The 15,415-nt window shown below is 39.3% G+C and overlaps 1 protein-coding gene across 1 annotated transcript in view; it reads right to left on the reverse strand.

Moving 5' to 3' along the window:
• The window catches only part of LOC121857074 (DIS3-like exonuclease 2), a gene marked incomplete at its 5' end in the record, with an annotated part of 36,334 nt that overhangs the window by 6,739 nt on the left and 14,180 nt on the right, over positions 1-15,415 (reverse strand). Inside the window, 5 exon segments of the mRNA XM_042352926.1 lie at positions 2,957-3,175; positions 3,497-3,641; positions 11,595-13,558; positions 13,743-13,844; positions 14,953-15,006. Of these exon segments, the coding sequence (XP_042208860.1) occupies positions 2,957-3,175; positions 3,497-3,641; positions 11,595-13,558; positions 13,743-13,844; positions 14,953-15,006 (2,484 nt within the window).

Raw genomic sequence — 15,415 nt, forward strand, 5'->3', positions numbered from 1 at the left:
AGAGGTTACTTCTCATTTGGATAAAGGAAAAACAAACGAAAGAAGATTCAATTTCGACTGAATTTATTTGTAAAAGAGCCAGGGAAATTTACGAACATTTGAAGAAAGAGCAACCTAGTTCTTGTGGCACAGAGTTTGAAGAGTTTAGGGCCAACAAGAGCTGGTTCGAAAAATTTAAGAAAAGAAGTGACATTTTTAGTGTTATTAGGCATGGTGAAGCTGCCAGTGCAGATAAAGAAGGAGCAGAATTTTTTTTAGTGGAGTTTAAGGAACTGGTGGATGAAGAAAATGATCTTCCACAGCAAGTGTTCAATGTGGACGAAATTGGGCTGTTTTGGAAGAAAATGCCCAAAAGGACATCATCACCAGAGATGAAGCTTCTTTACCAGGGCATAAACCCATGAAGGACCATCTCACTCTATTGCCTGGTGATAATGTTTCAGGGGATTGCCGACTGAAGCCTATGCTTGTCTACCACTCTAAAAATCCCAGGGTGTTCAAGCAACAAAAGATGGTAAGAGGACAACTTGGAGTTTATTGGAAGTCCAACTGTAAAACATGGGTAACAAGACAGCTCTTTAATGAATGGGCTGTTGAGGTGTTTTGCCCTTCTGTGAAGAGCTACCTAACCATCAATAAACTCCCTGAGCTTGTCAGTGTTGTTTTTGCCCCCCAAACACTATATCAATTATGCAGCCAATGGACCAGAATGTGATCAACAACTTTAAGAAGCTGTACATGAAGAAAATGTTCAGAAGGCATCATCAGGCAACTTCCACTGATCCTGATCTATCACTGGCACAGTTCTGGAACATCCTGGAGGCTGAAAAATTAATTGTGTCCCTGAATTCTACATGGAAAGCACTGTGGCCATCAGCAGTCCATGATTTTGAGGGATTTGATGAAGAAACAGAGTTGGACCAGGAGATTGTGTCCATTGGTCAATCATTGGGCCTCGAAGTGGAGGATGATGATGTGGAAGAGCTTGTGATGTCTCATGAGCAGGAACTTACTCCTGAAGACTTGAAGCAACTGGATGAGATGTTAGAAACTGACAGTGGTGAGGAGGAAAAGGAAAGTGATGACCATATGTCTTCTTCAGATTTAAAAGATGTTCACCACTGGGAGATGTTCAGGAAACTGCTTCAAGGCACCCTGATTTGGAAACAACAGAACCTATTTTATGCAATGTTGAGGACACAGTGGTCTCCTCCTTCAAAAAGCAGTTAATGATGATGAGAAGAAATGCTCCACAACCAAAAATTGACAGTTTCTTCACTAAAAGGCAGCGGGAGAAAGATGCTACCCCTCAGCCTTCCACTTCAAAAAGGAAAGAGGATTTTCCTGCTGGAGAATCTGTCAGTCCAGAGGTTCCTGAAATTTTTATGGAAGGTGACTCGCCTTCCAAAAGAAGCAGTAAAATGCTTCTCCTCCACCCCCACTTCCTTCTCTTCTCCCTTCTCCTCCTCCCACTTCAAATTCACATCATCATCATCAACCAGGAGCCTTGTACATACACACCTCAAAGTAAGTGTACTTTACTGCATTATTTTTTTCTTTGTATGTAATTTTCAGTGAGCTGGAACCAATTACCCAAAATCCCACTGAAACAATGTTTTCGGTTAACGAACAACCTTCTGGAACGAATTGTGTTCGTTAACCGAGGGACCACTGTATTATCATATTTGTGAATTTCATGTGATAAGAGTCCATATGCACCCACAATCCTGCCTCCCCATTTTTCCCATAGGAAGTTAAGTTTGCCTGAGGTGATTTTGCCCAACACTCAGTTTTAGAGGAAGCTAATCCCTGCGTTGGGAGAGGGTTTACTGTATAGGGAAGTGTCTTCATCTGTTTTTACCGGCAGTAAATGGAAGGTGACGTATATTTGTGTAAAATGTTAATTGTGCCTAAGTTGAGGGAAGGTAAATTAATTAACAGTGAATCTCTAATTAACAGAATTCACAAATTTGTTTCTCTCACATTACAGTAGGCTCTCGCCAATAACGACTTCCACAATAACGTTTTCGACAATAACGGTAAGTTACAATAGATACCCATTTTCGATAATAACGTCTGGATTCTCTTGAATAATGTAAATTTCGCGGGAAGCGTCCGAGCGCATCAATGATAGCATTTGTTTGCCGCCATGTTGATGACGTAGTTGTCCACTCCGCCTCACTCTCACACACGCTCAGTGGAACACAGCGCTGCGCCCACGTGTAAGATTTTCGCCACTATAACCAGTGGTTGTTAGGGTCGGTGATCAATAATGGCTTCCGCATTTTTGCCTGTGGGGGCTAGGGGAGGTGGTGGAGGGAGTGATTTGCCACCTGAATGACTGGGAACTTTTAAAGTGAGGAAATTGAACTGTCCTGAGTCTACAGTGCAAAATATTAAGAGGAACTTAGAGGAAACCAAGAAGAGTATTGTGCTGGCTAAAAATATTTCGGTAGTGATGGAAATGTGAGGTGAGCTGTGAATGATAAAGGCGATAGAAACAGGTTGTTAGTGATAACAGAGCATTTTCTTGTGAAATGGTTAGCCTGTAGAATGAAAGACAGTGCAAGTGTTAGCGGCCCTCAGATACGGAACAATCATCACACCAAGCACCTCAAAAACTAAGTGTTATATTACTCAAACTCTTTATTTTGATGATTGAATGGCAATTCTTTTTATTTCAGCTAACAAAAAGTGTTAGGAGGGCTTCAAGGGGAAAAAATGGGTGAAATTCTTGTGGCAGCGGCACCAATAAACCCTTTTCACATGTATTTTAATGTCACACAAATAACGCTTTCACTAATAACGGTGTTTTTCAGGCACCTATTAAACGTTATTGGCGAGAGCCTACTGTATAATGATAAAATGAGTGGCCAATGTCCAGTATAAATAAATCTACAGGACAATGATTTATTCAACTAATTAATAATTGCACTAAAAAAAACATTAACTTTACTTTTTGTGTGAGGTAGACACTGGTGGCACGATCGGATGCAATCTCATCCAGCTGACTTCCCTCGGGTATGAAGTAGCTAACATCAGCAATGTGGACTCCCACTCGGTAGTTCCCCGATGGTAGCGGCAGACAAGACACTGCATCATCAAGATCCCTTGCAGTTGAAGGGTCGATGGTGAAGATGCACTCATCCCTCAAGTCTGTACGAGCTTTTATCTCCTGCAAGGGACAAGTATAACCTTACAATACAGTCATTTATATTTATGAACATCAGTAAAGATGAAGATATTTCACCTCCCTCTAACTTAAATACACACATTGAGGCAATACAACAAGGGGTCAACAGCCTCTGTCTGTCAATGAATAGCTTTCACCATATTAAAGATGACAGGCCCAGATGGTTCCACAACCAGAGGAATATCTAGAGCTTCATCATGTACCAGTATCATTCAAACCTCCACATACTCAAGCTTAATTCACATCCACCCGCCCAGACTAAAGATTTTGTGTGTAAATGAAGTTTTTAATGAATCAACTTACTTGCAGAGGGATAGACCAAGGTAGTGATGGAAGGTCTTGTAACACCGTGTCTGGGAATTCTGCATAATCAATTCCATGTTCCAGTAGCATAGCTTCTGTTTCTGCCTCCACGTCCCCAGCAGCACCCACGTCACGCACCAGCTCCCTAAAACATTGTATTTATTTCTGTGGCGGCAAGTACGGTACACACGGACAAACATTGGCATCAATTTTGGAGAAAAAATAAATAAATCACAATAGTTAAGCCTCATGAACAGTAAACACCCATAAATAAACTGTACATACACACTCATAAATCGCCAACAATCATTACTTCCTGGAGCCGGTACACTTGTAATTATGTGTTGTATTCCTATAAATCCAACCATTCAACATAACCATTTACAACACCTACCTCCCCCACACACACACAAATTTAGGAAATTATGGACAATAAGTAAAATTGTAGTTGCTAAAAAACACTGTCTTGAAGGGGAGGGGGTCAGAATGAACAGTTCAGCTCATGTTGCCTCGATATGGATGTCAAATCCTTTGTCCATCGTGTCATATTGTCTAACAATTTTGTAAAGATTGTTTTATTTGACCGACAGCACAAGTTTACACAATGGACTGTAAAATATTATAGAATGTGAATCAAAATAATGCTATGAAGACATGGAAAATGTTTGCTTGAATAAATGAAATGAAGGACAGTGTTTTTGGGAGTAGAATAGAGTACACACACAGCCCTCATACAACTTGGTATTCATTAACATTTGGGTGGACTGAGGGTGTTATGAGCCCACAACCCTGAGGCGAGTACTGTACCTCACTCATACTTCACTGTAGTGTACTTTAAAACAAGTGTTGTCTATATCAGTCCTCACATTATCAACACTTTGAAATTGTCTTAAGTACCAGCATTAAACTGAAAGCACATACAGTATTACTAATGTGTTACACTTAGTTCATGCTCAACCACATCTTAGTGCGAACCATCTTAAAACTTCTCCTACTACACACATAAAGCAGATAAGTTTGTTTAATATACACCCATATTTACAGCCGTGTGTGTGTGTACTCATCCATTAGTAAGAAAGGATGTTGAGGCTGGTCAATGTCAGAGCAACAGAAAAAGACGAGAATACAGTTGAAAAACAAAACAAAACCGACTCCATTACTGCACAAGGGTACAGATAAAATACAAACGTCAGAATAAATTTCTTTCAGTCTATTCTCAAATGGAGCTGCTGGTGGAACTAAATTTAAGTCTATTTAGTATAAGTGGATCACACAGTCCAGGGTGGAGCTCACCGTTAGTACCAGCACACCTCCTGGCACCCAAGATAAAAACTGAACATCACAAACGACCCTCCAGTTATGACAGGTGTTACCACAAGTTATGGTAAGAATCATGTCACAAGAAAACTTTCATTCTTAACCATTTTCCTCTAATAAAACAAGTGACCAACACTCACCTGGCAAACACTAGGGTTCACACTAGGGTCAGACACACACATACTTGGGTTCCAACTGTCATTAATAAAGTACTCATGCAAATTATCACTATAATAGAAGTTCAAGTGAGAGATTCCAGTAATTTCTTGTAACAAGAAAAATTGGATGGAAAGGTGTGAAATCAAAATGCTTCCTTAACCAAGAGCAAATAAAATTGTAAAGGAACAGAGTTTAGCCTAACAACTTTCTATTTCAATATTTATGTTTGACCAAAACTACACTTAAGCCACAAATATATTCATTACATTTTTCTTGTGTGTGCAACAAATAATACGACTTTAATAGAGCATGAAAACTATTGTTGGACACCTCTGTACTGTTCCCACACAGAAGGTAAAGTTAGGTATGATGCATCACAAAACTCTCCTGGCAAGGTGATCAAACTAAACACTTGTATTACCAACTCACTATTACACACCACATTTTTCAATTAAAATTTTAAAAACTAATTTATACGTCTTGTTACAATTACTATACTGTACACATCCATGTCTTATACAGCTACACGTACTGTACTGCATACAGGAATACCTCAATTATAGCAAGGGATGCATTCCTAAATGTCATTGGAAATATTGGGGCAATTATTCCCATAAGAATTAATGTAAATGAGAGAGGGGATGCGTTCCCAGCCGGCAACTTTCACCACATATTTTGCTCTATATACAGTAAAACCTCGATTAACCGACTTTCGGATTAACCATCAATCCCGAACCCCCTAAAAAACCTTTGCAAATATCAAATAGGGGTGTTAAAATCTACCGAGAATAAGCGGGGTTGAGAAAGGCGAGGTACAGTCGACCCTCGTTAATTCGGACCCCTTTAATCCGGATTTCGGATAATTCGGACAAAATCTGAACTAATTTTTTTTTTTTTTTAGATTTGTAGGAATATTACCTACGCGGACCTTAAGCTAAAATGCTGGTCCACCCACTGCTGGGATAAAACACCAGTGTCTTTTTGGTTAAATGTAACATCTCCACCACTAGTGTTGGGGGGGGAAGCAACTTTTAGCTTCAGACATGAAAAATATTTACCATTTACTGCCAGTAAACAATGGAAACGTAAAATATGTACCAATTAGTAATGAAAAGTTGTGCAGTTCCTTCAGCAAATGAAGCTCACCAACTTACAATAGGCTAAATTACCTTACAACGTGCTTTCAGTAGTCTATGTTGAAGTTCTTAGCACAGGCTAACTTATCATATCATATATACGGTATCACAGTTCTCATTGATCTACAAAAAATACCGGTAATAAAAACCTTTTCGATATTTCACACTTAATATAATACCCGGTAATCTACTTCAACCTCCTATTGTTTACAACGACGCATGACGCACCACCAGCTGTTGAGTATCAATCAGCTAGAGGGTACACGTGTTTCTCGAATCGTTTTCAGTTAAAAAACTGTTACATCACATGTATATTTTACCTTAACTGTGCCTGAATGAATATATTCTCGGAAATAAATAGTAGTTTTGCTGAAACGTGACGAAAACAATGACTTTGAAATATAATGCAGGGGAGACAGTGCACGGTGAATACTTGTTTTGCTGTATCAATCTTCCCCCTAAAACATGTTTTTATCGGCATAAACCAAACACTTTTGGCTTCGTAACCGATTGCTTTGCAACACGAGAAAAAATACAAGTACAGTATACTTTTGATTTAACGGAATCTGACATAAAAAACTTTCAATTTAGTGGAAGGAATTTTTTCCGTTATTTTTCGCTCAATTTGGTGAACTGGTTCACAAAATCTAAATTACGTTAAAACGCTCACTCCTACGGAGACACCTCAGACGCATGGTGTGTACATATGAACATTATTCATGGTTTACCTTAAACTAGGGTGTTCAGTGTTCGATTTCAAATTTTTCTATAATTTCCAAACTTTTTTACCAATTGATAGCTGCACTCTTTTGACTTTCTCCCCAACACCACTTCCATTCCGAGAGACTTTCAGCTAAGCACAGTAGGTAGTTGACCAAAAGGAAGCAGTGAACAACACCCGCAGTGGCGACTGGACACAGACTGAGCGGATGTAAACAAACCCCACACGCCATGCAGCGCATTTGGCGTGGAATTTAACGGAATCACGCTCAATTTAGCGAAGTACTTTGCTAAATCGAGCGAAAATAGCGGAAATTTGATTTAGCGGAAAAGGTCGGCTCTAATTAGTTCATTAAATTGAGAAAATACTTTATACCCGGTAGCTACTTTTCGTCTGTTCTGATAAACTTCTTATAAGAAACAAAAAATACACACCAATACGTTCACAACTCAAAACTGTCTGAGCCACCTTTTAAGTACTGTACTATACAATGCTAGAAGATAAATTTGGTGAGCTTTCCAATGTAGTTGTCAGTTGTTGACGATCATTAATTAGAGAAATAAAAAATCAAATGATAAACAACTTTTTTATCTTTTTTCTATTACTTTCTATACCTATGTTTTATATCGCTAGAAATTATATTGCAGTCAACACGAACAAAGAGAATGGTACTGATAAAATTCACCCAAACCTTGAAAATCATCCTCTCCGAGAGACTGTCACTATAAAAAAAGTTGTATAGCCTGATACGGTAATGGCTTTCTCAAACTAAACACTTTCCCTGTAAATATATACTATACATATAAAAAATATTACATCACACAACCATCACTTAACTAACATTAAAAATAAATTAATTTCAGGGAGTAGAGTAAAAGGAGTTGAGGCAGCCCGCACGGAGTTATGGAGGTTTATATGGACGCCGTTTACACTTGCGGTCTGACTGCTGAGAAAATACTGCACATTTATTGTTCCGGTCGTCCTTTCCTATGGGCCTCAAAAGTTGCCAATTAGTTTATTTGATCGAACTTACTTGCTACTATGACTCATCAAAATTTCATGCAATTACTGTTGAAAACTTAATTTAAAGTCCGACAACTCAACCTGCATCAGCGTATAGTTGGTCTTATCATATGAAGTGAACATGCATGAGAGGGTTAACATATTACTAGATTTGGGACTTTTGAAGAACATCTACCATGTTATGTGAGGAATGACTGTGCTGTAATGACCAATAACTGTTTGTATATACAGTACACTGTACATAAACTATTGACAACAATAAACACTGTATTTAAACCATTCAAGGCAGTGTTGTTTCAAGTCAATTTTACTAGTGGACATAAGTACCTATTAGATAGTTAGCTTAAATAATTCCTGACACCGACTGTACTTCACTGATGCATCATGTATACACAATACTGCACCACCTAGAAAGCAGCAAAGTAATGTACAGTCACCCAAAAATGTCCTGTCGCCTCTCATCCTGAACCATGAACCCGAAGCAGTAGACACTGATAATTTATTCTGTCCGTAAATGCTTCGGATTCAAGAGTCTGAATCTTGGGGTTCATGGTTCAGGGTGAAACGCGACAGGACTTTTTTGGGTGACTGTACCAAATACAGTGACCACTCGGTTAACGAACTCAATCCGTTCCAGAATGTCGTTCGTTAACCGAAACCATTGTTTCAATGGGTTTTTGGGTAATTGGTTCCAGCTCATCGAAAATTTCCTAAATTCAACAAAAATGGTAGAAAAGTTCACTTACTTTGAGGTGTGTATGTAGAAGGCTCCTGGATGATGATGATGGGATTTAGAATGGAGGTGGAGGAGAAGGAAGAAGAGAAGGCATTGGGGTGGAAGAGAAGTCACCCCATGGCGCCATTTCACCCATAAATTTTAGCTCTCTTGGTGTAATTCAAGATTATTTTCTTTAAATCAACACTGCACTGCATTATATATTGTCAATATGTAAAATATATTTCAAAATGACCAATAATTTGCTTGGAAACACAGAAATAAAGCGTTTAGTTGAAGAGTCTCAAGCAAGATGTTACCTCCAGTGAAAAGAGAGAGAGACTAATGCCTGTTTGCTGTGTTAAGAGGCTGGATGCCGCGCATTAAACTAGTCACTTTACCTTCAATTATGTTCAATAATTGTTAAAATGACTAAAAAATTGAATATTAAACTTTTAAAATTATTGAATAGTATAAACTTCTTGATATTTACTAAAATAGTAAGGAATTTAAGCCCTAGAACCGATTAATGTATTGGCAGACTGATACTAAAGCTGGTTGCCCGGTCAGTGCAAGCGAAAACATGTTGAGGTCGGTTCGTAAGAAATTCGTTAACCGAATTGAAGATCCTTATGGAAGGCAGTTCGTCAACCGAGGCGTTCATTAAACGAGGGGTCACTGTACAGTATCACCCATCTCCACTGTCTGAATATTTGCAAACATGTTCTACTTACTTCTCTCTCTATATATACACAAGTTCAAATGTGAGAAGTGGTTCCCAATAGCCCATTAGGAATAGTTTGGATACAACTTACTATTTATTAGACCTTTGGTGCACAACAGGTCAGTGTGACCAGCCTTCACTGTACTGTATTTACTACAGCTGGGTGGATTAAAGTGCCCTGAGTCATAACATTAGGCTATTCACTCAGCCGGTGCTTCCCTTATACAGTACTTGAGTTACAGCCAAAATATTCATTTCAGGTGTCATTATTGTACAGTATTCCATCCTTGGGGAACTGGAAGAGTATGTTTGTACGACCTTCCTATATAACAAGGAGTTTGGGTCTTAACCCCTTCTCTACGGGACTCCACTCTTAAAATTTCATTTGACTAATGCCAGTCAATTATATTTAGACGAGTGGTTAAATGTTAGTAGTGTATAATAATGCCTTGTGTTTCTCCTAAGATATTCAAAAAACCGTGCCATTTCATGAATCCTCTTAATTTGAAATTAAAATTGTATTTGCAATGTTTCAATTAAATTTTCAATTAAAACAAATGCATAATAATTAGAACAAAATAAGCCGACCTTCCTACACTAGCAGCAAGCCCTTAACAAGTGTGCCAAAAGACTTTTAAGGCACCTAAGTTTATGGTCTATTACAGTGGTTCTCAACCTTGTTTGCCCCATTCACCCCTTTCACCATGTCAGAATGTCATTGCCCCCTCCTTTCCAAGATTGTCTGCCTCAAAAAGTGCATTCCAAATAATATGCATATAATACTGAAAATCATTTATTTTTTCCATATTAGTATCAGTTTCCCCCCCCCTGAAAACCTGAGGGGAGAAATTCCCCCCTGGTGTATTACTTTCTGGTCTGCCCATCAACAGGTGTAGCAAGTCTTAGGCTCTACTGCTAACACCTCCCCTTACACATCATCCTAAAGCTTAGTGACATTAGGCAGCAGCACACTGGGCACTTTCCTCCAAACATGTTTGGCAAACACGGTCCACCAGCTAGCAAAACAGACGTTTTGAGTCACAATGGGATGTTTTGTTGGCGCGTCTGCCCAACACAACGAAAGCAACAACAGAGCATCCAGACGAGGTTCGCCATGGATCCCATTACTACAGTTGAGGCCTTGCAGGATTGTGCTATAGTTCTTCAATTGCTAAATCAAGTGAAGCGTCTGTAAAAGCTAAAGAAAAGACAACGGGTGAAGTTTGTTTAAGTGGCGGCGGCTGGCTGAATAACTATTTATTAATACAGTACTAAAGAAGTTTTAAAGTGACAAATAAATAGAAATACCGGCCAGCAAAGATAACCCGCCGCACCGTTGTTATTTCTAGCAACAGCAAAAATCCTGCTGCTGGCCGGGCATTTAGGCTCAAGGCCAGCAACACGTTCTTCTGCCACACAATAATAAAGCAACATTCTTTGAACAGCCACAACTTTAACAAGTCTTCCATCACCAGAGAAAATGTTTCAAACTATTACCTCAGTTCATCAAACATTACCATTCATTCCCCCAACACAAGAAAGTTTGACACCATCAGGTACCAACAGAAGCACCACACACACTCACATTCCTGTTCCAATACAATTATAATCTGGACAACAATACCAAATTAGTGTAAATCCTCATTTAGTCTTCAGTGTCAGCTTTAATGAATTATATATCTTCTTTAACGTTGGTGATTTATACTGTACAGTAAACTAATATGCAAAACTAGACTGTGTACAATGAACACCAAACAAAGCAGGCTTACTCAATGACAAAGTTCTCATTACCCTTACCAAACACCGTTTTTCTGCTTAAGTGAATGTCTAGGCACCGGATTTCATAAGTTTTTGAGTCAGATTCGATCCCACACCTGGGCAGAGATAGGATGTTACTCGCTACGGTATGCTCAGAGAATCACTCTGCCATGTCAAGAAGCGAAAGCTCGCTAATACTTCTCCAGATAATTCGTGAAACTGCCACCGTCACTCAATGACAAATAACGAGGTGTTAGCATAAGCCACGTAGTAGTTTTATTGAGAAGGATGCTATCAGTTCAATTAAAAGCAAGAAGTGAAGAAATAACAGAGGCAACACTTTTTACTATATTGGCATCAGAGGACATACAAGAAGAGTGTATGTTAAGATACCAACAAACTTGAAAGAGTGCTTAGTGGTCTGGATAAGTGCATGGCTCTATATGATGTTAGAACTGCATGGTAATAACTAAGAATTTACTAACTAATGAAGATAAATTTTGTAAATTAGTTCCAATATAACATAAATTCATATTTATACATACCCTAATGCAAATTTGGGCTCCCTCCACTGAGCAATCTTACACAAAAATATTCTCCGCTGGTAATCTTGATGTCTGGCATAAAAATCGGGTGGACACTGTCTCATGGGTACCTTCATGCGAGGAACACGGTGATCAGTAGGCATGAAGAACGCAAAGTTTGGGTTCTTGTCCCCAAAAAGCTTCAGCGTTCCTGCACTCATCTGCGTGTGTTTTCTCTCCAGTATGTGGACGACGTGGGCTGTGCGCTGAACAAACTTGTCCCAGTTGTTGAGTCTCTGCACTTGCAACACAGTTGGTTCCTTTCTGTCTTTTGATGCACTTAATTGACCCGTCATACTTCTTGACTTAAATTTCTGTTTAAATCCTTGTGCACCTTCTTGTTTCTTTGCCACTAAGTTTTTGTTGTGTGAATTATAAGAAGTTGGTTCAGGATTTGTCTTCCCACTCCATGGTTGTATCCCAAGATTGTCGTTGTATTTATCTGGGGACTCGCAGTAAGAGTTCACATCGTAGTTGTGTTCAGGATAGTCCCTACAGTCTTCATTCTGCCTGCCTAGTACTGGGTTTGGTGACACGATGGAAATGGGTCCAGTTTCTGAGGTATTTGTGGATTTTCCTGGACTTGTAACTTTAGGTAAAGATGACAAAAGTCGATCTGAAACACAGGATTTACCCTTTCTGCCAACAGAACTTTTCTTAAAGTCGCATGACTGAGTTGGCTTACAATCAAGCACAGTTGAATTACACTCATTTTTTAGTTTCATTTGTTCCAACCCCACAGCTATCTCCTGATCTTCACTCTCAGCAGTAGGGGTAAGCTTATCTTCCCTAGTTGTTGGTAACTTCTTCTTTTCACTTAGGTTTGTCCCATCACCCTGTAAGGATTCTGTCTTTAGAGTTATATTAACACCTTCCCTAGAATTACTTATATTCTGGTCACCTTTAATCACACTATTTACAACATTGGCACTCAACACCTCCTCCCCCTCCTTTACTGGATTTGAATCACTAAATTTTGTATCAACACACTCAGATCCCTCCTTCAGGAATCCTAGCATATCAAGGTCCGTAATTTTCTTGATTTTATCATCACCAGTTCCAAGGCGAGGGTCTAATTGCTCAGACTTTACGGTCACAACCGACACTGCTCCCATCCCTGGCGGACCATCGCCCCGCTCTGTCTCCCTCTGTTTCTTCTCCTGTTCTTGTTCCTTTTGAAACGCTTCCCACTGAGCCTGGATGAAACTCTGATCCTCACGCGCCCTGTCGTAGTCGAGAATTTCACTACATCCGCTCTCGTCGTCGGTAAACTCGCACTCGCTGAGTTGGTCTGGTGGGACGATGACAACCGCAGAGTGGTCGTCGGCATCAGACTCGCACTGGTGAAAGCTGCTCAGATCTTGCCTTGTTGGTAGGAGCAAAATTTCATCGGCGACCTCGACCGGTTTCTCCTGCAAGTGTATAACCAATTCTGTAGTGTCACAGGCCAATTCCTGTTCCTCTTCAACGTCGAGAAGTGCCGGTACAGCCGTCTTAACTTGGGTGCGTGTTTCGTGCGCGTCCAACCAAGTTTTAGCACCAAATTCACCACCATCCAGTTTCCTCCTTCCTTTCTTCCCCCGTCCTCCCCTTCTTTTCTTCCTGATTTTATTCTTTTCTTTAATCCCTTCTGTACTGTCTTTTGGCTCCAAGTCTTCCTCCTCCTCCTCCTCCACCACCACATCACTCTCACACTGTTCAAGATGACCACCTTCAACCTTTACCACAGTTTGTGTATTAGTTCCATCACCTTTCTCTTTCTTCTTGCCGCTATGCCCGACGTTAGTGTTAATAGATAAAGGATTATTATACGAAGAAGCAGTGTTGGCGACTGAAGCAGTTATAGTGGACTCCAGCGATGTATATACAATATTCTTTTCTTCTCCATGATCATCTAGGTATTCATCTAATATATCATACAGCACCTGCAGAAGAAAAAAAAGTTGACATATAGACAAATTTGGCTCACTAAAATGGGACAATTTCTCATGGAAACCATTTCAATATATTTCCAAATCAATTTATAACTTTTTCCATGTAATAATAATATATAAAACAATTTTACTCTGGGAATTCACAAGGTATAAACAGCGTTGTGAGTCACCGTACCTTCCACTGGTCGAGGGGGTTAATTTCCACCGCGACCACATCTCCTTGCAGGGCAGCGTTTCGGTCAAGTACCCCGCCAATATAGATGTCCATCCCCCCGTCCTTAATGGTGATGAAACAAACACATAAGTAATGAGGCTACAAAAGGGTTCAAGACACACACACACACACACACATGTATGCATGTGTGTGTGTGTGTGTGTGTGTGTGTCCCTTCCTACTACCATCCATTCACTCTTCATTCTCTCAGTATGTCCGACCCGCCTTAGGGGAGAGACTGTACCCGACTGACATCTGGTTCACTCCTATATCCACCTCCGGGCCCCATCTACTCTGCTCTCATACTCTACAACCAGCCCAAGCTATACAGTAATTCTCCTCCATATTTTTTGTTACTGTCTTTCCTTTCATTTCTCTCTATATACATCATTAATTATCAAACATTCATACTCTCTTTTCTCCCCACACTTGATCCAAACCTCTTTTTCTGAAGCCACAATAACAATTCTTATTTAAACTGTATACATATACCAGATGAGCTGGTGTCAATTTTACAATATATTGATAACACTGTGGGTATCAGTTCTACCTACATAAATATAAATACTGTACTTAAGAATCTAAATAAATACAAACAAAAGTTAAATAAGGTTGTTGTTCTGGTGTTATGATGATGTTGGTGTACATCTACTATATATATATACACCTGATACATAATTAACAGTGCTATTATGTGTTAAGGCAACAGTCCCTAAGATCAATAGTGCCAATTGATCTAGAAAAAAACAAAAACAATATTGCACAGTAATTATTATCCACAATAAGACTACAAGTTTGAATCAGTTCATTAACACATTTTCCTGAAGCAAACTTACTCATGACAAAACAAAAAATGAACTATAAGAGTGAAATATACATGAGAGATATTTGGTGCACAGCTTACATCCTGTCTTTACTATATAAATGTTTACATTATGAGGCTGGAGGTGGTAACTGATTCAACTTATATCACTGTCTTCTCTACTTTACTATGAGATGCAGTGGTGTATACATGTACCCAATTATAACGTGATATTATTATTGTCTGATATAAAACAATATAGGTAAAAAATAACACATGTAGCTAATAATATAAGTATTAAAGGTAAGTATGGCACAGTACTGGCTACAACAGTACAACGAGAATGTAACGGGTGATACCGAGAATTACCGGCGCGCTGATATACGCATCTTCATAGTTCTTGGGGTTGATTCTCAACACACCCTGTAACATAAATACTCTAATTAATGGAAATCATTTCTATTATTGTATTATATATACGGTACAGTAAACTGTATACTGAAGAAATTATGTAACACTGTACCAGATAAATGAGAACATTGAAACCTCACAGTAGAAGATTAACACTAAGGCCCCTGGGTGATGTTCCAGAGAGCGCACCTTTTCCCGCCAGTTTAAATGCCCAGCGCGGGTTATTGGGTTCCTGCGTGACTATTTGCCTGTCACGCCACACCTCGGCCACAGGGAAGCTTCCTGAACATAATTACCTACTTTTGTTTGTTTCATTTCCATTGTTTGTCCATTTTATCATGTTGTATCAAAGTAATATTGCTAAAGTAGTGTAGTTGTATTGTAGTGTAGTATTACTGGAAAATAATGCTATGATTATGTT

Source organism: Homarus americanus, unplaced genomic scaffold, assembly GCF_018991925.1.
Source record: "Homarus americanus isolate GMGI-L3 unplaced genomic scaffold, GMGI_Hamer_2.0 scaffold20465, whole genome shotgun sequence".
NCBI lineage: Eukaryota > Metazoa > Arthropoda > Malacostraca > Decapoda > Nephropidae > Homarus > Homarus americanus.